This window comes from Rhipicephalus microplus, chromosome X (assembly GCF_043290135.1).
Source record: "Rhipicephalus microplus isolate Deutch F79 chromosome X, USDA_Rmic, whole genome shotgun sequence".
NCBI lineage: Eukaryota > Metazoa > Arthropoda > Arachnida > Ixodida > Ixodidae > Rhipicephalus > Rhipicephalus microplus.
Genome location: NC_134710.1, coordinates 26,369,656 through 26,397,295, shown reverse-complemented (window position 1 = coordinate 26,397,295; position 27,640 = coordinate 26,369,656). Strand labels below are relative to the sequence as shown.

Sequence of the window (27,640 nt, the reverse complement as noted above, 5' to 3'; positions counted from 1 at the left end):
CATCATCACGGTCCTTTCGAAAAATAACGTATTTGCGAAGAAAATTTGTGTGTTTTGAATTAAGGTGTGTTTCTTGTACACACAGCACTTTTGGTGAGTGTTCGTGTAGGAGTTCTTGGATGTCGTCAAGGTTTCTGAGAAGGCCCCTGACGTTCCATTGTATAATTTGAGTGTTCATGGTGAATGTAAAATAATGCTGTGTGTACGAAAAGCGAGTGGCTGTTTAGACGGGGAGTTTGAGTTCACTTAACAGGGCCGTCGCCAGGCCCTGTTATTTGCTTTTTTGTTTTCTTGGCCCGCTCCAAGGAGCCACGCCGCTCTTTCGGCACCAAGGGTGCCGACGTATCCATTGCCTCCTCGGAGGCACTGGATGCCCGCACGTGCGGGCTGTTAGTTTGGATTTTGGGCCTCGCCTGGTGAGGGGAGGCCTTGAGACCCGAAGACTCTGGAGTCTCCGTTCTCTGTTTGGGAGTAGGCGGTGTAGCCTGGGCTACAGCCGCCTTGGGGGCAGGTGCCACAGCCGACGGCTCGCTCTGCGCAGGCCGAAGGGGTGGCGAGGGCTGGTGCGGCGTTGCCCCCTGACGCGCCGCATCAGCATATGTTGCGCCGTAAAATGGCGACACTCTTCGTCTTGCTTCTTTGAATGTGATGTTTTCTTTGACTTTAAGAGTGATTATTTCTTTTTCTTTCTTCCAGTTAGGACACGAACGCGAATACGCGGCGTGTTCCCCGTCACAATTCACGCAGTGAGGCGTAGTAACACAGTTATCAGATGGGTGGCCGTGGCTACCACATCTTGCACAAGTTTCCTGACCCCGGCAGTTCTGCGAGCCATGACCAAATCGTTGACATTTATAACACCGTCTTGGATTGGGAATGTAGGGACGGACAGAGAGTTTGATGTATCCTGTGTCTATAGATGAAGGCAGTGTGCTAGATGCGAAGGTGAGTATTAAATGTTTGGTAGGTATCTCTTTGTTGTCTCGTCTGATGACGATTCGTTTCACATCTGTGACATTTTGCTCTTTCCACCCTTCAAGCAGTTCCTGTTCAGACATTTCAAGAAGGTCTGCTTCTGAAACAACTCCGCGTGAGGTGTTCATTGATCTACGAGGTGAAATAGATACTGGGATATTACCAAATGCTACGAGACTGCCAAGTTTTTCATAGTGGTGTTTTTCAGGCAGCTCAAGGAGAAGGTCTCCACTAGCCATCTTTGTAACCTTGTATCCTGGGCCAAAGACCTCTGTCAGGGATTTAGCAACAAGAAATGGAGATATTGCTCTGGCTTGTTTTGTTGGGTTTTCGCTGTGCACAACATGGAATTTGGGAAAGCATTGTCTGGGTTGTCTGAAAATTGATATGTCATTGGTGCGTCCCCTCTTAGGCGGGAGACGATCTAGGAGACGGGGAAATGCAGGTGTTCCCATAGTAATGTACTTTTTGTTCGGCAGCAATGGCGACCACCCACCATGGAGTCCAACCAGAGGACGCTGAAGCACTTAATAGCATAAGGCTGCAGACGCCAGCCGTACATTGCCACTATAACCAAATATAACTACTCAAGGTTGAGTAATTACACAAGGTTAACCCTTGCCGCCATGAAAAATCGGAAGTAAATGGAAGAGAGAAGAAGACAGGACAGATTTAAAGACGAGAAAAGACTAAGATGTAGGAAGAGAGAGATAGGAAAAGGCGACTGCCGATTTCCCCTGGGTGGGTCAGCCCAGGGGTGCCGTCTACGTGAAGCCGGGGCCAAAGAGGTGTGTTGCCTCTGCCGGGGGGCCTTCAAGGTCCAATCACCCAGCTTTGGCTCAACCCCCAGGATCCCCTTTTCCCCGGCCACGCACGGCTAGGCGTGGGAGGGAGCCGAAACTCCCCCGTTAGCTCGGGTCCGTGGTGTCGCTACACACCAAACGCCTACTTGCGCAGGCGCCCCTGCGGGGAGGGACACAGTACATGCCACTGTACAATGAACACATGGCCATTTTAGGTGTATTAACAAAGTCCTAAGAAACAACACATACATCAAGGTGCCACATTTTCAGAAGGCACAAAAGTAAGAATTGTGCGAGGACCTCTTATTAGAATTGGACAAAAAAAGATTAGCAGCACAAAAATAGATTGACCGTACAGATGTGAATTGAATATACGCTCACAAATATATACTATATTTATTAACAGAATTTACATAATGGTGAGCTCACCAGCCAAATATTAGAAATAACCGCAGTGACATATTCCTAATAACATACTTTACACAACCAACATTAAGTACATTGAACCATGAACACTGTCGCCGATGTTTGACTCACAACAAGAGTCCGCGGAAAAAAGAATATCGCACCCACGAACCTCCCGATAACGAACCATCGCTGACCACGCCAAATCCCAAAAGCTAGTCACTGCTATTCTCAGCACACCTGCCAAACCTTGCCACCGCAGAAACAGCGCCATCTCTCGCATGGCGGCGAGAGCACCAACATGCTACATTGCACGAAAACAACATTACAGCGGGTGAAAGCCCCATGAACTTTGCCAATCGTTGCGCATATCACCACTTCCTCTGTGCGCACATTGTTTTTTTATAAATCAGTTTTAACCCTGTGTGGATTCATTATTATTTTTCACATGATAACTGAAAGTATGCATGAGGAATTCCTAAATAGCATGCTTAGAAAAATTATGCAGCAAATTTCACCAAAGTATGACCATTAGTTTATGAGAACAAAGTGGGACGAGTGTGTACCATTGGCCCATAAAGTGTCTTTGAAAACGTGGGTCAACAGTTGTCCCATTGTCTCACAACGGCACCAAGCCTTTTGCCAAATTTCTGGAACAAAAAGGCTCGATGCAAGCAGTACAGAGGGACACTTCAAAAACAGTGCAAAAAAAATTTCTGGGGTACTTTATTTCCAGATGTGGTACACAATCTGCGCAGCTGCCTGTTGTGTTCAGCCCAGTGAGTCTGAGGTCTTTGCACACATAAAATTGTTTTAGCTTCTTTCTGTCTCTTTGATTGGTGTAGATAAGGATGAACCCCTCACTTATGCCTGAATTTCTGCTCATATTTAAAATTGTGGTCATGAATAATGGCAAACCATATAGACCTGATGTCACTGAATGCATTGAATCCTGTAAGCGCATTTATTACACCTGCTGCGTCAGATTAGTGAACTCTATTCAGGCCTGAGATATTAGCTTTTCTTATGGATCTTGTGCATTTGTCTTGATCACTTCCTGGCTTTCTAAAGCATTAATTTTGTCATTCTTTTCCTTTGGTCCTCAGTTTCAGAAACAGCATTCTAGCCGCAGCTCTTGATCTAATTGCTACTGCTCTCGTAGTGGTAAAAAAGGATGGCAAAAACCTTGAGGGCCTTCTCCGTAACGACCTTGAGGGCCTTCTCCTTGTTATGCAGTAATGCCCTTCTAACTAGAAGAAAACAGGTGTGCATGCATGTTATGTAGTTAAGCTAAGTAAGGAATTGCTTCATTTTTTGTCAAGTGCACTTCCTACATGATTTTTGGCTGATATACCGCTCCAGTTTTGAAAGAAAATCCATAGTTGCATGAAAAATACCATAAATCAAGAACTTCAGCTATCTTGCACACATTATGACACCATGCTAAAAAAACGTTCAACAGCACGAAATAAATTTAAACTGAATGTGTCATCAATAACATGCATCACAAATGTGCCAAACATATTTTTTTGGTTTCCTAAATGTTCCTGATACACTGTAGCAGAAAAGCACTGAGCTGATGGCTACGCAAAGTGGCAGAGAAAGCTTTTACTAAAGAAGACAAAGCGGGACACATTTGCCTCATTATCCCTCAAAGGATTAAGCACTAGCGTGGTTCTGCCGCACAATATTTGGTTGCCAACACTTCCTTGCTAACCAAGCAAAATGGCTGGGTTCAATTCTGGTTTGATTATTTGCATTTATTGGGACTCTTCGCTCGTGGTAAACGCCGTCGACAGCGCCTCCCATTAAAATGCGAGGCCACTCGAAAGAATGCACCATTGAACAAGAGCCTTTTGCATGAATTCATATTTTTGTGGATTTTTCTTTCTTTTTTGTACAAGAGCTGGCTGGCGAAAAAGCCCAACATATCTCTGCATCATTGTCAAAGGGTGTCTGCAATCGGACCTGATCCAAATGAAATTTCTCGATCATGATAGGTTTCTTTACACGAACTGCTTAATGCCCTTTCACAGGAAATCAGCAGTTCGTAGACCACTCTCATCGCACAGGTAACGTAGGGTCTCGCATGCCTCTTACCAAAGGGGACAGTTCAATTTGGGCACAGGCCCGACAATTTCTTTGGCACAGAAAACACCACAGGTGCTTGATACCCAGCTGAATATTGCTAACCGACCTGGTTGTCAAAGCTTTCCTGCATTCCGTTAGGGCAAGACTAAGCCAGTGTACCTTCCAAGCGCATAAAAGCAATGCCTCTCTTAAACGGACTAACAACTGATTTTTTTCGACCCAGTTTTTTCCGGTGCGACCGAGAGCTTACCCTTCGTAGTGTTCGTTGCTGCAGTAGTTAATCTCAAAAGCACGTAGTTATTTTATAAGCAGTATTTATCAATCTGGAAGGCTCTGAACATGGATGTACCCATTTTTCCAACAATGCTGAAGATTGATAGCGATTCCGGTAGCCCTTCTAGTGACTTGTGCATGCTGTCGTTATTCTGCTTTTCCAGGAGATACTGTAACTATGTTTAACCACGTTTATTCTGAGCTTTACAACTATTTTTGAGATAAGCCTTTACAATGAGACGCTTTAGCTTTATACAGCTTCTTTGTATTTGTACCGTGTTGCATGTGCCTGTGCCCAAGGTTGTTGTGCTTGTGTCATGGAGGGCTTGTCTCGTCATCCTTACTCTCTCGACACACAAGCCAAGTGACCGAAAACGTCACTGCGCATATGTGCGGCCATGCAGACAAGCAGTGCATGTCATTTCTGAGACAAATTATAAATAAAAAAACTACGTCATTCCGAAATCATAGCGACCTGAAACCTATGTGCACGGTTTCATGAACACGCAGGAAAGTTACTCAAGACGTGCTGACGAGCATGAAATGATTACGTCATGTGAAGGAAGCACCACTTTTATGCGTACAGCTAACGCAGGCCTATATTTACAGTTTTATGGAGTAATATCTTTTACTATGAAGAAGCAAACAATGTGTATTTTACTATAAAGAAACAAACGATATTTCAATGCTACTAACAGGGAAATTGTTGACTGCGTACACTAGTTTGCGGTCACACGACAGGGCAGCTTGGATAATTGAAGTTTCTGAAACCAGGAGGCGCCACAGGTTATTTTAATGATTTTCAAAAAGAAATAAAAATATCACTCACTTTTCGCGAGAAAAACATGGTTGGTTTGAGTCACTATAAAGGACAATCTTTCCATCTGCGCAGTCATCTCATTTCATGTTCTGGGCAGTTGTTGGTCCCTTTAACTACTTTAGGTTGGGCAGCATCATAGAGCATAAGCTCTTTGCACTAACGAGGCCAGTAGGACCTACACATGTCCTTTTCCGTCAGAGTGAAGCTCAAATCTAAAAACTAAATTTTGTTGTTCGCAGGTAGTTCATGCGCAAAGGACAACCGCTTCGCATGTTGTTGAAATTTCTTTCAATATTTCGTCCACCAAATTGGTTGATGTTAAATCTGGTTAAGTATTTAAAACTACCAAGATTTCATCTACATACACACATTTTCATTGTCAAAAGCCTGTATTAACACTGTCAAAATATTGCTACATGTATGTTGACATTTTGAGGGACGATGCACGTTTGTGCCTGACGAAGAGGACGAAAAGTGGTCTCCGCTCGGTGTCTGGTCAACCGGTCATTCCGCTGCTGCTGGTTTGAAATATATTTCATCCACAGCCTCGTCAATACGGTGTCTCTTCTTTTTCGTAACAATATGTTAAAACAAACTGCCCAGTATAGGTGCCACACACACTGGCTGATACATATACCGTTGGATTGTGGATAAACCTGCACTTTATGTATCACAAATGTCAAATACCAATAGGATCCTAAATTGGTCATGAAATTTACAACACAGATACCTGCACTCCTCTCAAATGCCAAAACGCTATTATTTTCAATGCTAGCTTTTACTACTTTGAACAATTCCACATGCGGCACTGAATAAAATACATTACACTGCAATAACTTAGACTGAATTTTAACTTACCATATACAGAGCTTTCTTGTGTCCTAAGACAAGCCAAATACAAGAAAATAAAATTTGCTCTGCAATCTATTTATTCCTGGAGGGCTTTAGAGAGAAATTGCCTTATGTATTCATACTTTACATTCAACTGTATAAAGACAATGCAAAACACACACCTTTCCCCAAGTCGTGCACAAATACCCGAGGTGAAAACCCTGGCCCACACAGTATATCTGAAAAAAAAAAAAACAGAGAGAGGGCAGGGAAAGTATTGGGTTGAATTTTTTCTTACTTTGTGCAAGACGAGTTCTTCTAGGCCATGATTTTTTTTTTCTTATACTTACATATTTTGTGATTGCAATGCATTTGCCATTATTGTGTATCACTTGTCTGTCAACATTTTATCTGTCTGTTATATTAACTAAAACTGTATAACCACATGCCTTTTATACTGAAATGTTCTATATATTTTTTTGTTTTTGTGTCGTTTTTGTGACCACTTCCCTCTTTAATGCCTATAGTATGGTGGCTAGAAGAAGAGGTGTCAGCATTGCCTCAGCCCCGCTGTGTTCTGAGGCGTGCTGATATTTCGTGCCACCGCAGTGTGGCGCGCCCGTCACTACAGATATCTGTAAAGAGCACCATCGAGCACTTGCCGAGCCCCGGCGCTGCGCGTTTAGTCGATTACAGACAGGTACAGGCAAGAGTTGTAACCATGTCTGCGGTAGTGTGCTGGTTTGAACTTGTTTGGGATCTTTACATACCAAGGTGGCCATGCTGTAGTGGTTTCTAAATAGCAAAAGCCCTGCTTTGCTATATAGAAAGGGGTCTCTCTTCGCTGTTCCTGTCGACGACGAACGATCCAAGTGTGCGATTACTCGTGCTGACAAGCCACTGGAGAACAACTGCGTTATGTGCGAGGCTCATTTAGATGAGAGATTCATCGTCCGTCTCTGGAAGTCCCCCGTGATCATTCTACACTGACAGACGAATGCGCTTCCCACGATACTTCCAAATGTGCCTGCTTACCTTTCAAAGAAACTGCCTCTTAAAAGAAAGACAATGTCGTACAATGCAAGTGCGACTTCAAAGCAAAGATAGGTAGACTATTAACGAGGAACTCCACAGTGCTGAAACGGAGGTTCCAGAAGTTGAATTACTGTAACAGAGGCGACAATATCTCGGAAAGCATGGTGCAAGATGGGCTTCTAGTAAATACTGGACCTAACAGGTCATCCCAAATGACACAAATATTGCAGCATCTCAATGCGTGCGTCAAGTGTGGGAACTGTGATTTGAAAAGAAGTAACGCTTCAAGTCTTTATTGCACGGCATATGTACAGTAACGCTCAATTAATATGACTTGCAACGTGGAAGCTATGCTTGAAGGCACCCCAGCCTTTGCTGTAACAATAGTAAAAATAAAATTTGTTTTGCTAAAATCAGCAGTACAAAAAGTTCTCACATTGGTGATACTAACGTTCTATGTCGACGCCACCGTGCAGTGCTGGCGCCGCTTTGGCCACAAGTAGGATCTTGCAACTCATATTAGGCGTGACTGTACAAGGTGTTCTAGTGAAAAGAGAGGATGTCAACAGCATTACTCAAGTTAAGGGCCTGAAAATGGACGCCATAAATCCTTGCAAGGGGTTTGAGATGGAAACAGGAATACTAGATTGTGCAAATAACAAAGCGCACTCTTTGGAGAGAAAATGCACAGCCTGACATATTGTGGGATATCTCAGAATTGAACTTGATGTTTTCAGTGCAGGTTCGTAGGCAAATGACAAATCAGCCATACTACCGTAACTACTCGAATCTAACACGCACCTTTTTCCCGGTTAAGCGAGGTCATAAATCGCATGCGCGTTAGAATCGAACACGAAAAAAAAATGAATACAGTCATTCTATTGCCATCGGCATTTTCAAAACGGCTGCCCCCTACGTGCGTCGGCATGGCGTGTCGGCCATTTCTACCTATGTGTTTCCCATGTGCGGCACTTCGTACGTGTACTGAGCCGTTTGTCATCTTGTAGTGCATTAGCATTGACGGCATGGAAGGGCTGACTCCAAAAACTCGAGTGCACCACGATGCCGCTTTCAAAAACATCGCGTGTGCAGAAACGGACGGAAATTGGGCCACATCGCTGTCGTTCGGAGTTCCCGAAACGTGCGTGCGGGACTGGCGGAAACAAAAGCAGAAGATTGTCGACACCAAAGCTTCACGCAAAGGCTTCAGTGGACCACAGCAGGGTCGGTTTCCGCAAGTTGAAGAGCTGCTTGGCGAGTATGTGCTTGAGCAGCAAGCGGCACAGCGGCTCGTGACGACAAAACTGCTCCAAGTGCGGGCTATGCAGTTAGCCTTAGAAAAAGGGCTAATGCGGAGCCAGTTTCAAGTGAGCAGGTGCCGGCTAACTAACTTTATATAGACGAAAGGCTTTTCCCTCTGAAGGTGAACGGGCATATGCGAAAAGTTTCCGGAGGAGTACGATGAAAAGCTTCACAGTTTTCAGAGGTTCGTCCTAAACTTGCGGCACAACAACGGCCACCTGCTTGGGCAAATTCGGAATGCCAATCAGACGCCTCTTTACATCGACATGCCTGGCACCACAACCGTCGAGACGAAAGGGGCGAAGCAAGTTCGCGTGCTGACATCGGTCCATGGTAAAACTACAGTGACGGCAATGCTCTGTTACACGTCAGATGGGCACAAGCTTCCCCCGTACCTTATATTTAAATGAAAGACGCTCCCGAAAGGAGTCGTTTTTTCGAGTGGTGTGATCGTGCGGGCCAACGAGAAAAATGGGTGCGCGTTGCAATCGATGTCTAACTTTTTTTTTTTCGTAGTGGAAACCGGGTGTGCGTTACAATCAAGGGCGCGGTAGAATCGAATAAATATGGTATATTCAAGCGTACAAACACAAGACAGTCAAGAGCTAACTAAACACAGAAGCTGGTGCGAAAAAATGCGCAGACGCACGAACAAAAATGCAGCATTTCCAATTGAGTGATATAATACGAAAGGCACAACAGAACAACCAAGCCATAAGTAGCTCTGGCTTTTAAGGGGGCCTTGCAACACTTCTTGATCATGGTCAAAAAACGCTGCCGATCGGTAGTAGAGGCTCCCGACAACACGTGAGCCAAATATTATAGCGCAGCACGCGGCCTGGAACTCACAATAAATGATCAAAGTCAGCTAAAAATAGCTTTCTCTTCTCTCAACAAATCCCAAAAAATAAGCCCAGTAAGCCCATCTATCAGCCATTGGCTGATTTGAACATGGCGCGCTCGGTTGTTACAGAGGTCGCCGCAAGAGGCCGTCACTTGTCCACGCTTGCGCGCCCGATTGCACTAAAAAGCCGTGTATACGAAGATTTAAAAAAAAAGAAAAAAAAAAAGCTCAAGGTCATGAGGTGCGAGTGACGTTTTTCGTTTGCTCCTCCCATCCCTGCCTGCTCAGTTTCCAGCGCTTTCGTCGGGACGAGAGAAGAAAGAATGTGATTGCAGGGTGCGACAAATCTTTGTGACTCCGCTCGTACTAGATGGATTCTTAAAATTCTTGCGCGTTCAATTCGTGAGGTAATACGCTTTTCCAGTGAACTAATTCCATTGTTACTCAAAAAAGCGTTTCAGGGCCCCTTTAAGAAAACCTACAAAGCCTGCCAAAAAAGCAGCAAATGTGCAGATACATAAACGCATTGAAGCATCGAAAAGGAGAAAAACAAGTGGGATATTTCAACAAGAGTGGATGCTTGAGCGCATTGTGATTCATATATGATGCCTTTCTCATTCAATTGTAAGAGTGTGACAAAATAAATGTGTTTTTAAAGCTTGTGCAAAACACACTTTGCTTTTTCATTTGCAAGTTATGCAAAATCAAACGTTCAAGCATGCTTGCTGATGGTTCTACATGAATTGAAATGCCACTGATAACAATGCAACATCAAAGCGACAACTGCACGGACATTGTTTGGATGCCTAGCTCAGAGCAGGTCCATCTTCAAGCGCCTCGGGGTGCGAGTGGCACACGCAGCTAATATACAGTAAAACGTCAAAACATCAGTTTTAGGTGCAAATACACGCTCTGCAGCGAGCTGCTGGACAAGTGCCAACTATCTTTTGTTGTATTTGGCATGGCATCGTGAAATAGGTCCAGCAAAAAGTGACCGCTATGCACGCGTGAGGGAGGCATCTTGGAACAAACAGCAGCGCCAGCGCATTTGGATGAATTCTAGTTCTCTGTCCGGTGCACCAATGCTGACACCTCTCCTTCTAGCCACCATACCTCTGGCCCTGAAGGTTTTTAATAACCAAAAAAGTCACAGCATTGCCGCAATGATGAAGCAGTGAACGTGATAGCAACAAACTGGAAGGACACGTGCAGAATGGCAAGCAGATCGAAACATGCCCCGCGTTTCCCACGCACAAATCACGCACGAAACGTACTCACAGGTACAGATGAACGCGAATAAGCGTCTCAGTTGTTACTTCACCGTGTCTGAAAAGCGCGCCCTTTTCAGAAATGGAGGCTGTGCAACAATTGCAGTGACCTTTGTGCACCCTGTAACTACAACAGAATTGTTCTAGTGCAAGCCCAACACCAGCCAAGTCGTGTGATCCTCCCCACCGGGAGATAAGGGCGCGCCCGAGATCATCCACTCCCCTCCTCTCCGCGGGCCAAAGTACGCGTAGATGAAAGCCACCGCGCGCTCATTGCGCTATCTTGCTGATAATGCTAAAAACACGATTGTCCCCTACCCCCCCATCCCTGGAAATGCCCGCCAACAGCAGTAAGTGGTAGATATAAATAGCTTGACGTTTGAAAGCTGAAAAAGGTAACACTCTTTGGCTCAGTGATTAACGCTTCCAGTTCACGATGGGGAGGTCCCCCGCTCGATTCAGCGGGCCGCCGGAGACTTTTTCCTCTCTTGCGTTTTCATATTATATATATATATATATATATATATATATATATATATATATATATATATATATATATATATATATATATATATATATATATATATATATATATATACACATATACATATACGGTGCATGACATCAACACCGACCCCCACGCCGACGCCGGCGGCAAAATCCAGCCGAGAGTGTCCATATAATTGCTATCGCAATAATAAATAAATGACAATGTTTTGTTCATTTGGTCTCATTTTCACACACTGTTCTGAAAAATTGCTGCTGGTGTCCAAGTAGCTAGCCAAGTGCTAGGCACAATATGTTTGTTTAGTGACTCTTAACTAAGAAAAGTTTATAGTAAACAGCCTAAACTGCCCTGCAACTAATTTTAGTAGTGATGTAAAAAGAATCTTAAATTTACAACCTAGGAGACACATCATCATCCCTTTCAGAGGTATCCCAAAAGTGGCAGATGTCTGAAAGTACCTGGAAGTGTAAAATCATAGCCGAACTAATGACTGAAGCTTATGACTTTACTGCTGCCTGCTGGTAAAATTCTCAAATGTAAGCTGCATCACCTCAGGCCACATTCACTTACCACGAATCTTGAGACTGACAAAAGTTTCTAGGTTTCTGTCTATTACCTTACACAGAATTATGCTGAAATTGAGCACAAAGAATGCATACAGGGAAAGTTGTGAAATGCCAACTCAACGTAGAAAGCCTATATCCCGACTTACAGTCTCACCAAGCAAAAAGTGTGCCTTGAACACTTAACTTGTCCAATGTTAACAGGAGCTGTAAATTATTCCTTCAAACGTTACAGCATTGTGCTGAAACCCCATGCTCACAGCAGAGGTCTGTTAACATTTACCCTTAAATATGTCATACTTATGACTGATTTAAACACAGACAATGAGAACAAGAAAGTGCACACACAAAAGTGTCGGTTTTAACATAAGGAATCATCGGAAACATTGGATACACTTGATTACGACACTCATCTGGAAGCAAGAATAACAAGCATGCACTATAGCACAATAAAAAAAAACGTTTTCAATAATGTCAGACAAACAAACAAACAGGACAAGTCTGCCACTTTAAGCCTGCAGAAAATGTATTCATCACATGTTGAAAAGTTGTGTGTGCCAAATAAAGAGCGATTTGCATGACCTGAAGCAGCTCATCTAGTGTCGTAAAGGTAGTCTTTTTCTTTCCCTGTCATTTTTTTTTTCAATTTCCCAGAAGCCAGTCTTCAGATCCATTGACACAAAATATTTTCCATTACAAAGTTGGTTCAATGCATGATGTAGCCATAGTAAGAGGTACTTGTAAAAAATGGAAAGTTGGGAGAGCTATGTGCATAGTATTCATATTTGGCACACATTCATAATCATGGTTGGTGCGCTGTTTTCTTCAAGTAAGGGGTACTTGCCCTACTATGCGATTTTCTTCAGGTGATTATAATTGATGCAAAAATACAGAGCTACATCCATTTTTAACAAGACCAGGAGAAACCCATAAGTGTAAATACACACTGTTGAACCAAACCAAAACTGCCAGTGTCCAACATCAATTACAAGCAACTATTTACATGTATTTTATTCCTTACTTATGTTCTTTGTGACTATCTCTCTATCTTTATTCTCTTCGGTTTCGGTGGCAAAGGTGCCAGAAAAGTATCGCATGGCTTGCAAGGCTTGCAAGCCATGAGGTTTTCTCTAGAGCTCATTCACTTGGATGCTCTTGTTTCTTTTTCTACAGATTTAAAAATTTTATCTTTTGTTTCAGCTGCAAAAGTATCAGAGTGATGCAGCTGCCCTAGACAAAAAATATTTCACAGCTCGACATGCATAAACCAGGAGGCCTTTCACTGTGCTCATTTGTTCAGTTGTCAATTGTTTTTCTTTATTTTTGAATCCTATTTTTCTGGCACTAGCTACTACACACATTATGCGCCTTGCTCTATGTTTTGTTGTCCACTCCCTGCCAAACAGAAGTTGAGATATTCTGAACACACTGAAAACCCTGAATAATAATAATAATAATAATAATAATAATAATAATAATAATAATAATAATAATAATAATAATAATAATAATAAAAACTCTTATAGACCACTAACGCATGTAAGTGTCACTATCTTGCACTGTTAAGATGGTGTTTTTTTTTTGTTCTTGTATATCACGACGTGAAATAATATGGCCATCGAATGCACCAAATTAACTGCTTTCACGCACATCCACCTAATGCAACACTGTTAATTTAGTTGTTGGAGAAACAAAACACGCACGTTAAGCTCCCAGCATGGCGGCACTACCAATAAACTAGTCTATAAAAAGAAGTGAACAATTCACGAGTACGAGTGGTATAGGATAGATATGATGTCTGAGCATGACTTCATTAAGATTAGGGTCCATTACCTGTCAGGATAATGAAGATTAACTGAACAAGTTCACTGAAGTAGCAGACTGTTTTCTAGTGAATGGCTGCGACCATTGCAGTTACTGGAAAAACTGACATCAACCATGCACTTCCTTCTACATGGACTGTGCGATCTGGTTCGACAAAGCAACAATGCGCTGCCAGAGTTTATAATGGAGGCTATGCAGACAGAAGCCCAGCTCAACCCGCCAACTGCACATAATTAAATAAGTTTATTGAAAGTACAGGCTGTTTTCTTGAAGTTATAAGCCATCAAAATGGCACATAGCCACTATCGAACAGTCTTCTTTCATGCTACTGTCTACCTAACGGAAGCAACAGTTCAGCAAACACTAGGGGCTAGCAGCACGATTAAAAACACTAAATGGAACATAAAGGATGGTCAAGGTACCAGTCGAGTAATCCACCTGGCCAAGGTAAAAGATAAGAATCACATCGCTTGAGGTGCACAAAGCAAAAATTTTTTGCTGAACTTGCTTGAGTGGCTATGGCAAGGGCCAACGAGAGACCACCCTCAGCCCAGCATTGGGAGCACAAGAGCTCAATTTTACAATGCTTTGCTGCTGGTGAGAGCTGCACCTTCACGATTATACTTGAAAATTTATTGGTTGCTTTGTGGGGTTTAATGCCCCAAAACGCCATGTCTATGAGAGATGCCACAACAGAGATGTCTAGATAATATAGACCGCCTGGGGTTCTTTAAGATGTGCTGAAGCCATTCAGCACACAAGCCTCCAGCATTTCGCTTAAACTGAACTGCAGTCACCATTGCTGGGACTGAACTTGTGACTGTCAAGTCAGCAGCTGAGCACAGAAACCACTGGTCCACTATTGTAGCCTGTTTTAACCTTTTACTGCCGGATGTTGCGAATTCGTGACATACCGAAAAACTTCGAGCAAGTAAGTCACGAAATGCATGCCACGTTTATTTCCGGTGGCCAAGTACTCACGGGGCATGTAGCTTTCAGCATGCAAAATCTAGCCCACTATCGTCCGAGGCTAGAACTAATTGTTTTGGAGGTCATGGAGGAGAGCGCGAAGCGCATGCAACAACTCTCACTTCTTCGTTTTTTCTCGCCTTGGCGACAAAAATTTTATCATCAATAATTTTGTTTATTTGGTGTGTGCATACTCAAGAGGTGTTACACAACAAGTTACGTAGTTCTCAAGTACGTTTTTTGTTGCTAGGTCCTAGCTTCTATGGCATATGGAGAATTTGCGACATACGCAAAAGTATGCATTAAAGTTGAATTTTAGATAATGTAACTAAGGAATCATTTAAAGGTTGCTACTTGAAGCTGGAAAATGAAAACAATTTTTATTTTGGTTCGCAGTGTCATAATTCATGCATTAAAGGATTCCCAGAGAAGGCAAACAAGTTAGGGGGAGACAGAAAGTTCGGCAGACAGATTGAGATTAAGAAGTTTGCAGGTATAAAGTGGCAGCAGCGAGCACAGGACCAAGTTGACTAGCGGAACATGGGAGAGGTTTTTGTCCTGCAGTGGACGTAGTCAGGCTGATGATGATTATGATGAATATTTTCTTTGCGATCATCAAAATGCAGGATTATTTTTTCACACTTATGCTTTTTATTGATGTTTGACATTTTTCAGCGATTATTCTTTTCTAAACAAAATGTGAATTACTTATGGCAATCATTTATGCAAATTTCAGAAAATTTTTGGGCTATTCCAGCTAAAAGATATGTTATGGGCTTTGTTCATATTGCTTTATTGCTTAGGTATTGGTGCAATAGTAAGCAGACCAAATAAAGAGCAAGCAAGCAAGGCTAGAGTACTATGATCAAGACACACATGCAACCACTGTAGTGCTAGCCATTCAAATTAATGAAATCACTCATTTCTGCGTTGATTTTACATTTACGTGCAGGATTATGGCACTTCACACTGTGACTATCTATCTATTAGTTCTTTTGTACCTTGATTTGCCAAGCAATATTAATGTTTTATTGCATTTAAACTCAATTTCAGAGAAATATTGTTGGCATGTGATTTTTATTTTGTTTAGAAGTTCTTGCTGGAAAGCTCTAATTTAACATACAAAATCCAAGCCTCATATTATATGCTTTTGCACCTTGAATAAACAAGGCTAGATTAGCACAATCCATCTTTTAGTAGTTCATAAGATTAGGTGCTATGTAGGTACAGTTGAGCCCTTTTATAAGAGGCACGCTCAAGGGAGCAATTCTTGCCTTTTATGTGAGATGTCTCTTATAAGCAGGTAGTACCTCGTATGCATTTTCTTATTACCCTTAATTTTACTGTAGGTACACTCTCATACCCATTTGTCCTTTGTGTCAGTGTCTTTTATAAAGGGGTTTAACTGTATTATATAAAAAAGACAGCAATAGTCTTTGAATATTTTGCCAAACCAATACTACAATGTTACAACATATCACAGGGTGTAAAAATTAATATGAGTACACTAAGGTTTATGAATCAGTTCAACTGTCACTTTCATATCCTTGATGGCAGCTTCAAGCCCAAGGCTCCTTTATCTTTATGTGAATACATACGTGGTGTCACACTCTATTGGACACGAGGCCCACCACTGGAGGAGCGGGCGCTGCAATTGCTGTGACGTGCAGGGTTGGATCACATGACCCCGCCTCACTATGGCGAAGGGAAGCTGGTGTTTGGATGTGTTGTTCTCAACCAAGACTGATATTTTCACTTTTAAACAGCATTTTTCTGCTCTCACTCCATGTGTCCGGACTTCTGCAGACTACACAATACGGTAGGTTGCAGTAAAAGTTATCGGCAGCGTGCCACAGTGAACTAAGTACGTGATGCCAGTATCCCGACTGCTGGCAGTGGCACTCGCCTATTTCCTTATGTTTGTGATTGTTAATTCAAGCGCACTGGGTTGAAATGAGTGCTGACACGAATGTTCAAATGAAAGCAGAACGTTTCAGTTTATACACGGAAGGCTCGTACACAACGAAAAATTAATGTAGGAAGAGTCCGACTGTGTATATCTTCAAATATGACGTACGTGCATACATGTGGGGGAAGTTCCCATCATTAAATTTGCGCCATCATCTGAATTGTAGGTGAGTCAAGATAAATTCGGAAAGTCTAGTTATTTTCTCTTAATTTCCGTTAATTTCCGGTAATTCCGTTAAGAAATCTGCACCACCCCCACCCTTCTCCCCGTGTGTCAGTCCGTTCGGGTTTCCGTCCACCTGTAACGTAACACACCAAGCCCGTGCCCCTCCTCCCCCCAATTTTTTAGGGGCGAAGCCCCTTACACCGTGGGTCGTATGTCCCGTGTCATCATAGTCGTCACAGTAGCCAGTTGCATTGCATTGCATGTCTATAAAAACGGTGCCACAGTATATCCACGAAGTGAATGATGACGAGTGGGGCGGAGCGTCGGTCAGTCCATTCGTGCTTCCGTGTGTCCGTCCGCCCGTGCGTTCACTTTGCCTCACTTGTCATCATTCACCTTGTGGATACGCTGTGATTTTTTTTCCCGTGGCTTGTACAGGGCAAATGGTCAATCACATCTATCTGCCCGGCCTCTAATTTTAATCAAGGTGGTGACCCACCAAAAAAAAAAATTTCATGTCTACGCCCCTGTCATTCACAACTTCAGATCGCAGGTTTCCTTGCTTATAGATTATGTCTGTAGAATGGACCCATACACTGTCACTTCTTCTCAATGTTTTTTTGATCTGCATGTCAAAACGCAGTCAGCTTTGAAAAATGATTCATCTTCTAACAGCTGCTATGAAATGTCACACTGCTTATGAATGAAGCTGTAAAGAAACTGGACAAAGGCATTTTTACTGAAACATGAAATTGCCGTATAGACAACAGTATGCAAGATCTCGCAGCATGCTCATTCAAGGGTGCAAAATAATACGGCTGGCTGGCACGCGGTGCATTTGCTGTTGTAATCGAGCCTGGTCGAGATTGCATTTTTTTCTCATGATTTACAGCTGTGGAGCTGAGCCAATCATTCATAATTTTCACCCATGTGGCTCAATGGCGATCAAATGTGCATCGTAGGACAATCGTAGAAAAATATTAGAATCGTGTCAAAGAAAAACTCCTCCTCGTGTGAAACTTTACCTAGTAACAACTTTGAATGAGGCATGCGCATGTAAGTGGTTCTCGCGTTTGCCCACGATAGTAACAGAAAGGTTGCGGCTGCATACGGCTGTAAGAATGCTGTGTTGATTCCCACAAAGCGGGCAATCGGCTTCCACTGTGTTTCGTAGGGCTATGTGTACTAAATAAAAAAAATGTAATTTTGTGCATGCTTGTCGTAATAACCGCGGCCCGTTTTTAGATACAAACCTACACAATGAATGCAGTAGTGTGTATTTCTTGCAGCAAAAACAAATTTCTTTGCCACAAGCACATTAATAGCTATTTGATGATTCGTTACCTTTTACAAAAGCAAAGTGCTCCGCCCTCGTGGTTTTCAAAGAGGTGACCGTAGCAGACGACAGCGGCAGTTGGGTATTATGGGAAGCGTAAAACTTTTCCGGAGTAGTTGTTTAGTATATTATAGAGACAGAGAAGAAGCTGCAGCAGTATTTTACTGATTTAGACGAGTGAAGTACAGCAAGAATATTAAAAAAAATAAGATGCAAAAGCAGCTACGCGCTGCACGTGAGAGAGCGGCAGAGCAATCCGAACATGCACGTCACAGGGATGCCTCCGCATGGTGGCCCCACGGTATGTCCTCGCGCCCGATGCTTACTTGTTACAAGTGCACTGAGAAATGCATGAAAAGATTACCTAGTGAAAAATGAGGTAGACTAAGCTCAGTACATCTGATGCTATGACAGATGGCCAGATGCTTCATGACAGCCACATGGTCTCGTTTGGCAACCATCTCTGCATCACGTGGAGGCGCTTCAGGAAGGCTGACTGCCTGTTTTATTTCACCAAGAAACTGTGGAAACACCTGCAGCAACTTTTCTTCTGAGATGTGATCTGTAAAAAGTTTCAGCAATGGTATTCTAACACTAGATAGAAAACAAATGCTTCAAGATGAAAGTTAAGCTACGGTTCATTTTTGTGCCATAGGTGCAGCCTGTGCAAGTTTCCACACTCATGCCCAGGACTTGAGATGAAAGCTGATGCTGCTAATATCCATTTGCATTCACTGGGGCTTTCACAGAGAATGAATGACATAAAGTAGCTGACATAGCCATATGTGTCCACAGTCACAAGACTGTTAAAAATAAATGGCGAGGATTTGAAAAGTTTCAGGGCACACAGCCTTTCGAGCGAAATTGAGGAACCCGGCTGCTTGTGATATTTGACAAAGCAGTTAATAAGTACTGTTGACTAGTGACTGTGCAACTGTACTTACCATGTCCCAAAAGCACCACAGGGCCCCTAAGAAAGTTTCATTAGCATAGCCAAGTTCCTAGCATTAATAGGAATGCATACAATAGAAATATGTAACAGCAATGCTATGGTGCTAGAAAAAAAGGACATCTAAGCAGCAAAGCATCAGGTTGTTTCATTAAAGTGGCAGTTTTATTTAACAGATCCCCGTTTACTCACTATGTGAGTTTACTGCCACACAAGTCGATCTTCCACAAGATACACCAAGCACGAGCGGAGTTACCAGGATTGGTCTATTGCTTTAAGCTCTTTTTCTCTCCTTCATACTAACACTGAGCTGAAAGCTACACACGGGGAGATGACAAAGGCAGGCATCATGACCTTGAGCGATTTCTTTTTTTTTTTTTCTCCTTTAAACGTGTTGGCTTACTTTTGACATGATCACAAGCATGCAAGTGTGATTATGTAGTATGTAATTTTAGCACTAGAGAGTGCCGCAAAGGTGGTCGCATTAACTATGTCGCATATGAATGCTCAAATCAGCCAATGGCTGTGTTCTTCCCGCCTATGATGTCTTGCATGAAATTCGCTAAGAGTGAGCAACTTCTAGCTGTCTTTTAAACTTCATTGTACATACTAGAGCTGTGCGAATAGCAAAATTTTAGGTGAAAAGTGAGTTTTAAAATTAAGATTTGAGTGTAAATCGAGCCGAATGTTTTTATATATTTCTCAAATATTTTTCAATAATTCCAAGTGAAATTTCAGACAAAAGCAACACAGCGTCCCTAAGCATATTCTAATGAAATTTGAACATGAAAGCATTTATTTTGGCTAGAATGGCCCTCCAAAGTGGTGTTTCCAGCAGCATTATAAAGAATGCGGAAATGTGGAGTCCAAATTGTGTTTCATTACAGGATTTGGACAACCAAGTGGTGCTGAAAATACCTTACAAGGCAAAATAAAGAAAAAGTGGGCTATTTTGTTAGGGTTCATAGTGAATTGTATCAGGCAGCGTTGGGACGAATACAAGAACGAAAAAGGACAGCACAAGTCCTGCACAGCTTTTTCCAATAAAATTTTAGCTGTGAATGCAGCACTTGTCCTGCCTTTTCTCGTTCTTGTATTCGTCCTAACGCTGCGCCATACAATTCACTATATACTTTACATGCCCTCTTTCACTTTATAGTTGAAGTGTCTAAATGACAACACTGACAAATTTTCAGCCGGTGTCGATGTCACTGTGCATACATACATATAGTCATGTACACATAGACATGAAAAATTGAAATATGAATAAGTTAGGGCCAGTAAAAATGTGTTGTATTTTGTTTTGTTTTGTTTTTTCACTGGCATGTTATTGGTGGCATGATTTTGGCTTACACACTTATTCTGGGACCTAAACAATCTTTCGAAATTACATAATTAACAAGGTTGTTACGTGCTTTCAAGTTATCGCTTGCGGAAGCTGTTGTACATTGTAATCTCCTGAACACATGCCATTTTTCCTTGAATGTACCTGTGCCACTAGGTGAAATGCGTTAGGTTTGCAAGACACTGGGTGACAATAAGATATGGTCTTAAAAGTGTTGTACAAGTGGGTTTTAGATATTCTCAGGAGGATATAAAGTCTCTGAAGCAATAGAAAGCACAAAGTATAAAAGTCATCAACAAGATAGCTGAAAGTTTTCCAGTACTGCATTTCAATTCATACACATTGATACAAAGGAAGGAATTCATTGTTGTGAAGGAATTAAAATAAGTATGTCACCTTGTTTTGGGAGCTACTGCTCACATTATTTATCTCATGTTATCAACCAGTGTTTTCGCACAGAAACTCAAAGAGGCACGAGTAACAGCTATATATAAAAGTGGCCTTAGAAATATTTTATGAAATTGTTGATATCCGTTTTGCAATTTATGTTGAAAATATCTAAAAGTGCTAGCTACCCCCCCCCCCCAAACAAAGGCTGATATTTTTTTTACGAACTTAAAATATTGTCTAGTAGCCAACATGGTTTTCAAAAAAACAATCAACTGATAAAGCATTGTACTATAGAAAAGATAGCACGCTTACTAACGTAGATACCAAGGATTTCACACATGATTTATTTCTAGATTTAAGGAACACCTTTGATTCCATAATGTATGACACCTCAAAGCAGAAACTCTAGATGAGGGGTGTAGGGAGTGGCACCAAGGCTCGTTAAAGACTGCCTGAGTCACCAGCATCAAATTGCACAAATAAAAAACACCACTTGATCAAACCAAACATAACACAAGGAGTTTCACAGGAATCAACACTGGGTTCGTTTTTAGTTCTTGTTTACTTTAATGACATTATAATTATGCTCACCTCTGTTGAACTTTTCATATCTATGTCAATGACACTAACATCTCCTTTGTCCACAGATCTAACAAATATGAAAACTAAGGCCCACACATACCTCCCGTTTGCTGTCGGCTTGGGGAAGACAGAATAGCTCGTAGCTTAGCAAAACAAGAACAAACCATGGCATATTTCGTGCTCTTAACAACTTACTAAGCTGGAAAATATAGTACTAGTACTTCTTCAAGGGCAACAGTTAGCTAGGGTTGATGAGCAAAAGTTTCCTGGTGAGTGGTTTCAAGAGTATCTTAACGTTCATGCCAATGATTTAGTTACCAAGCAGTCCCGAGCCTTTGGGTGTTCGTATGAAAATTCATTCTTGATACCTATCTGGCTGAATCAAAACTCATACAAATAATTGTTCTACTCCAGACTATTCAACAGAATAGATTCCAAACAACCACAAAAACAAACTTGAACAGGCTGATCCTTCTACAAAAAAGGATATTGCAAATTAATTAAAATTATCACAGACCATGTTCTGAACTACCTAATCATGTCACTGTTATTTTTAATGTACTGAATGCTTCAAGCAAGCGAGATTTATGATTTCAAACTACTTCAGTATATGCATACCAATGCACTACAGTGTCTACATGGCAAGAGTAATGCAATTCCTTATGATATGAAACTGAAGAGACGACCAATAAAAACAAGGCCTAATCATGATGAACAAACAATCAGGTACCAAGTACTAACAATCTTAAATAAGCTATAAAAGGTAATATTGAATGCAATACGACTATTGATGCATTGAAAAATAAAGTGAAGGTGACATGTTGCTAAAACAGGATTTGAGAGTGATTGTTGTAACATATGCATACATTATATTTCAACTGCTTTTTCTTTATATATCAACGGCTTTTTTTGTAATGTGAATACAGATATAATCCTGCTTGCATGCTTCATCTCTGTCCACTGTCATAATTTACAAGAAAAATACCACATTTTACTGCTTTTAAATATTTGTTTTATTTTTAGATTTTTCACATAACTTTCTATTTAGTCGTTTTTTTTTTGCCACCAATCAGCTTTTTCTTTTTGTTTTTTTTTCTTTATTTATCCATCTATTTTTGAAGAATTATGGTAGCACAAATGTCACAGTAATATTGCTGTAAGTTCGGGATATTATGTAACATGATATTGCAACATGTGGCGGGTACAGGGGCCCTTTTCAGGCATTGCTTGCCTTTTGCTCCTCCTGTACCTTTCTTGAAGTTGTATTCAAGATAAAATAAACATTCATTCATTCACATGAGAGTCTTCACGAGAATTTGCACTACATGAGAAACAATACTTTTCGAAATATTGTTACCTATAAATAAAATACTTCTCACCATATGGTGCTGTTTCAACAACACGTCCCAGAGAATTATAACTGCAGGTATCTGTGCCAAAGCATCCCTTTACGACAAACTTCTGAAATGTTAAACAATAAATATGAGGCAAAAGTTTACTTTTGCCACCATAACATACAACATTACACCAACTTAAAAGCACAATTTTATAGACAGCAAGAGTCAAGTTCTTCAACCAATAAAACATGTTCTCTTAACTATAGATCACTAGTGGACGACATCCTACTCTAGCTGACAGACAGAAAAAAATACCAGATTCTCGTATAGTGCACAGGCGATCTTTGCAAAAAACCACCAGGCATGCACGAAGCGTGCAGCACAGTCACAGTGAAAGCTGAAAGAGCGGCCTTTCTAGAGCCTTTTCTAAACACTCCTGGAGCCCCAGAGCAGTGGGAAGGCATCCTTCGCGATGGTGCCCCCGAGGTCTGCTGGGCCCTCATTCTCAGGGCCTGGGCTGTCACAGAGGTTACCATAGGATTCCTGGAATAGAGACCCTCCCCCCCCCCCCCTTTTTTTTTTTAATTTTCATAATAAAAATGTTTTCATCATCATCCTGGAGCAACAACTACAAGCACACATGCATGGTGCCCACTACAACATAAATGATCAAAGTTTTTGTGTAGTGGGGAAGCGTCTACAATGCCATTATTCATCATTCTTCGAAAAAGAGTGTTATGCGCTACAGACTAGTAAGGCATTATATGAACTTCGCTGTTGCTGTGGCTGACGGCGATGAAGAATTATGCCTGAGGCTTTTGCAATTGTTTGGAGCATTCAACGACCCACTCCGCACGCAATTCACATTGCGTGATGCCTGTTTGTTGCTGTACTGTTCTAAAACACTTTATAATGCATGTTAACATGATTCCTTACCCAAAATGAAGCCTGGACAGGGTCCATTCAGAACAGAGTTTCAAGCACCGGCCTACCTCTGTCGTAGAGTACTGAGCTGCCTATCAGAGGACCAGGGTTTGATTCCCATTCTGTCCTCGGTATTTTTTAATTAGATAGTTTTTTTTCTTGTTTTATGTGGCAGTAGTTATGGACAGTGGTGGCGGCAGACAACTACAGTGCTTGTGATCTCATAACAGCTTTCACTGTAAAGAAAACTGCACAGTTTGAATTTTTGTGGGTGTAACTACACCCCAGTGCTGCTCCAACAGAGGGGCGAGGGGAGGTTCAGGGCTTGTAACATCCCCTTGAGGCTGACCTGACCCCCCACCCCCCTAACTGCTTCAGCCCCCGTAACTGGTCACTGAGAATCTAACGTACACGTTCAAGGATCTTGTTGATGTTGTCATTTCAATTTGAAATGTGCCCCCCCCCCCTCCCGAGACAATGAGAGAAATTCTGGGTGTGCTAATACTGCACACTGTATGAAGAGGACCTCAGCAAAATATACTGTAAAAGCACTGCTTTGTTGTGTGTCATCCCGCATAGACTCCGCTATGGCAACTTTCGCTTACATCAAAAGGTTTCGGAGTGACCAGATAAAAGATTCACTGAGTGTTATGCCTCACTACTATGTAGTAGGGGTGCCCCAAGAGAAGTGAAAACATTGTTGGTCCGTCATACTCTCTCCCTTAACTTTTTTAAAAAATAACCGGGCCCACAGAATAACCGGGCCCACAGTAAATGTGTTTTTACACAGCACTGAAATAAAATACAAAAATAAAAGTACAGGAAATATAAAAGTATTTTCTACAGAATGAACTACTTAAAAAATATGAATGAAACTTCTTCCTTGCTGTGTTATTCTGCCAAGGGCTTAATATTAGATGAGATTGCTAAAAATTTATTGAATGGATAATTAATGACCACCCGGTTGGAACACAAAGCCACAAAGAAATCCATACAAACTTATTAGAAAAGAGAGATTTTTAGTCAAAGAGTTATCCCTTCCATAATCCCTCCACCATCTAGCAGGATTCTGCAGAACTCATCTGTAAAATGCGTATTTCTAAAAAACGAAAAATTGGCTAGTACAATCACTTGTTAGTGCGCAAGGATTACAGTTTAACATCAACATGTACTCAATACTGAGCACAATACACTCACTCTGTTAGAAAGTCGCAGCCAACGTGAAATACTATCCCTTGTTCCCACATTGTAACCTGGAATAAGACATGCATAATTTTATGACATGTCAGGCTAAGTAGTGAGCATTGTAATGAAGCATGCCATGTGCAGGTGAAACAACACTAATATGCACAGATAGCAGCATATTAAGCTGTATCTGTTACCATGTTATTTCAACTGCACTAGACATTTTCCATAATGAACAGTTTAATATTTTGGCAAGAATACCAATATTTTGTATCACAATACTAGTGTCCAAATAGTCAAATTGGCAGATGCATTAAGGGGCCTCCAGCTTTTTTTTTTTTTAACCCTTCAAACAAGCTCACCAATTCCTGCCATAGACCGTGGCAATCACATTTTCCAAATATTACACCGCTGCACATCGCGCAGACCCTCCATTTCAAAAGAAATTCTCACGCCTATTCTCTTCGCCTGACCAATGCCCTTTGTACGCACAGTGACGCAAAATTGCCAATGGAAAACTTGACGTACCACTGGGCTCATCGCTTGGGCCTTGCCCTACGAAACGCCGCTTTGGCGCAGCGGATATGCAGTTCGGCCATGCAGTCCACATTTTTATTTTCCTGTGCTGCCTTTGCTGTTTTGTAGTGTCCAGGACTACTGGGAGAAGCGGCATTGCGAGAACAAAAGCCTCCGAGATAAAGAGGCATCTTATTACTTTATCACTAAAGGAAGGGTGCTCATCGGACTGCTCTTCTTCCCCGTGTCATTATGGCACGTGCTCATATCAAGGATGCCCTACTTGGTCACCGACTTCACAGAGATGACATACTGCTGATGTCGTGTCACGTTGCTGAAGTGGGCACAGCCACAAGAACGGGCTACGCCTCCCCCTCCCTATAGCGAAGAAGTGTAACGAGATTGCGCGAAAATTTGAAGCCAGCTTGAAAAGATGCTCTAACCCCTGTAACTTTCTAATTATAGCATGTATTTGCGAAATTCTTGTGGCAAGATTTTCACAGAGCAAAAGTGCACATATTTCTCTTCATAACAACTTTTGTACCTCAAGGTTGTTTACTGGCCCTTTGATGTGTGGATGATAATAACATTTTAGATGCGAAAGGCTATGATAACTGCATGGTATCAATAACAAAATAATGGGCAAAAAGTCAACAGAATGTGCCATGAATGCATATCAGAAATAGCACATAAGGGGTAATGATTGAAAATGGGCAGTGGTACAATACATTGTTACTAAGCAAAAAAAAAGAAAGTTTTGACATGTGGCAGTGAAGAGCCTTAGTAGTCGCTCCATTCTGGGCTAGATTGAGTTAGCCTATCGGACACTTACCAATCACCCCCCTTGCAAAAGTCTCCAAGTGTCCGATTGGATAGACGTTAATACCATAAGTGTTAAGCCGAATGTTTAAATCTGAAAAGAAAAAAACAACACATACATGAGCACAGATCATTAACAAGGTACAGCCTTAAACACCAAACAAACAAGACAGTAGGTACTTAAGACTTTTTTAAGAGTACCTGCAATAACATGTTCGTTAGATTAAACCTACATGGCAATAAACCAATGATCTACATAATTTCATCTCATACAAGTTCTGTGCCACCCCTGTGCTCGTGCGTCTGCCCTTTGACAATAAGCTTACACCACATTTGTAAAGAATGCACTACAAAACAAAAGCCACTAAAATGCACCATCAAGACACAAGGGACAACAAGAGAGATGAATGGTCTTGATTGGTTAGTTCTCTCTGCACCAGCATTCACAAGCTCTGTTTTTATTCTGATGTATAACAGTAGGTATTTCACTACTGTGTTCAGTGGTAGTTACCAAGAAAAAAAGAGAAAACCATTTTCCCTGGGTTGTCTTGTGCACACAGGTGAAATCATTGTACATCTACAGTTGGATACAACTTAAGCATGGAGAGGCACCACTCATACAACCGAAGCGTGGCAGCCGGTCATATCTGCGATCAAAGAAATAGTCCCACTCATGCATTTGGCAATGTCCTTCAAAGGTGGGGGTCACTGGATGTCTAGCTCACGTCAGACTGGAGTGCATGCACAGAGGCGCAAGCGTTGTGGGCATCTGCCTTTGAGGAGGAAATGGCATACGCGAAAATTGTGGGTGCATGCTTGCGTATATAATAGCTTTGACCCCTACTGATGGCAAGCTGTTTTTTCATCCAAAATCCTCTTTGCTTACGTATAATTACATCACACTTAAAAGCTAGAAATTTCTTCCATGCCTTCATTGGATTCATTGTCTGTGGCTTTATTAGTTTGTATAAAGCAAAGAAACAACCCTTGATTGTTTTCCCCCGTCTTCTTTTATAGTGAGCAGACTTGATTCCTTTAGATAGCATGCCAGGGTTTATTTACCAGCTCTTAAAAAGACTACATGCTAAATAATGGCAGTCAGCAAAAGGAATTCGTTTCACACTCGCTTCCATGGCTACATGAGTGGCACTGGCTAGAACTCTCAGGATTGCATACCCACTAAAGTGTAGACAATAACGACCGCTGTCATAGCCTAACTGGTACAGCTGCAGGGGCATTACCTAACAAAGAAACAAGCCATCCGTCCATCACCTTTCTTTGGTAATATATATCCAGATACTGTATACACGAGTGTTATTATCCCCTAACTAAACTTAACTGGTTAGCTAAGAGTTGCAGAGTCAGCCTTTGTTATGTCTTACTGGTACCACAAGTTCGCAGTAGGAGGTGTATTCCAAAAGCAACGGACATTCAATTCTATTTACCTCTCGGCAGGTGAGCCCGAAATTGCACACATATAGGGCCATGCACTGGCTTCTTCTGCTTGCATTATGGTTGTTGGGAACCGGTAAAAGTTAGCTTATTGGTCAATGCAGATGACAATGTCTAAAGAATTTATCGCTCCCCCCCCCCCAGTTGCCGAGAACGTGCT

General features: G+C 41.8%; 1 protein-coding gene across 7 annotated transcripts in view; it reads right to left on the bottom strand.

Annotated features, from left to right (window-relative positions):
• The window catches only part of LOC119175746 (pseudouridylate synthase TRUB1), a 36,048-nt gene that overhangs the window by 6,604 nt on the left and 1,804 nt on the right, over positions 1-27,640 (bottom strand). For 2 of the 7 annotated variants that reach the window (XM_075876086.1, XM_075876085.1), the window contains exons 2-8: positions 26,042-26,122; positions 24,706-24,761; positions 22,627-22,708; positions 18,346-18,543; positions 6,381-6,437; positions 5,244-5,311; positions 2,881-3,433 (exon numbers count right to left, since the gene is read on the bottom strand). In XM_075876086.1, coding sequence (XP_075732201.1) covers positions 3,266-3,433; positions 5,244-5,311; positions 6,381-6,437; positions 18,346-18,543; positions 22,627-22,708; positions 24,706-24,761; positions 26,042-26,122 — 710 coding nt within the window. In that variant the 3' untranslated portion in view covers positions 2,881-3,265. Of the gene's footprint in view, positions 1-2,880; positions 3,434-5,243; positions 5,312-6,380; positions 6,438-18,345; positions 18,544-22,626; positions 22,709-24,705; positions 24,762-26,041; positions 26,123-27,640 lie in introns of those variants that run through there. The other 5 variants (XM_075876087.1, XM_075876089.1, XM_037426696.2 and 2 more) reach the window with 5 other exon arrangements.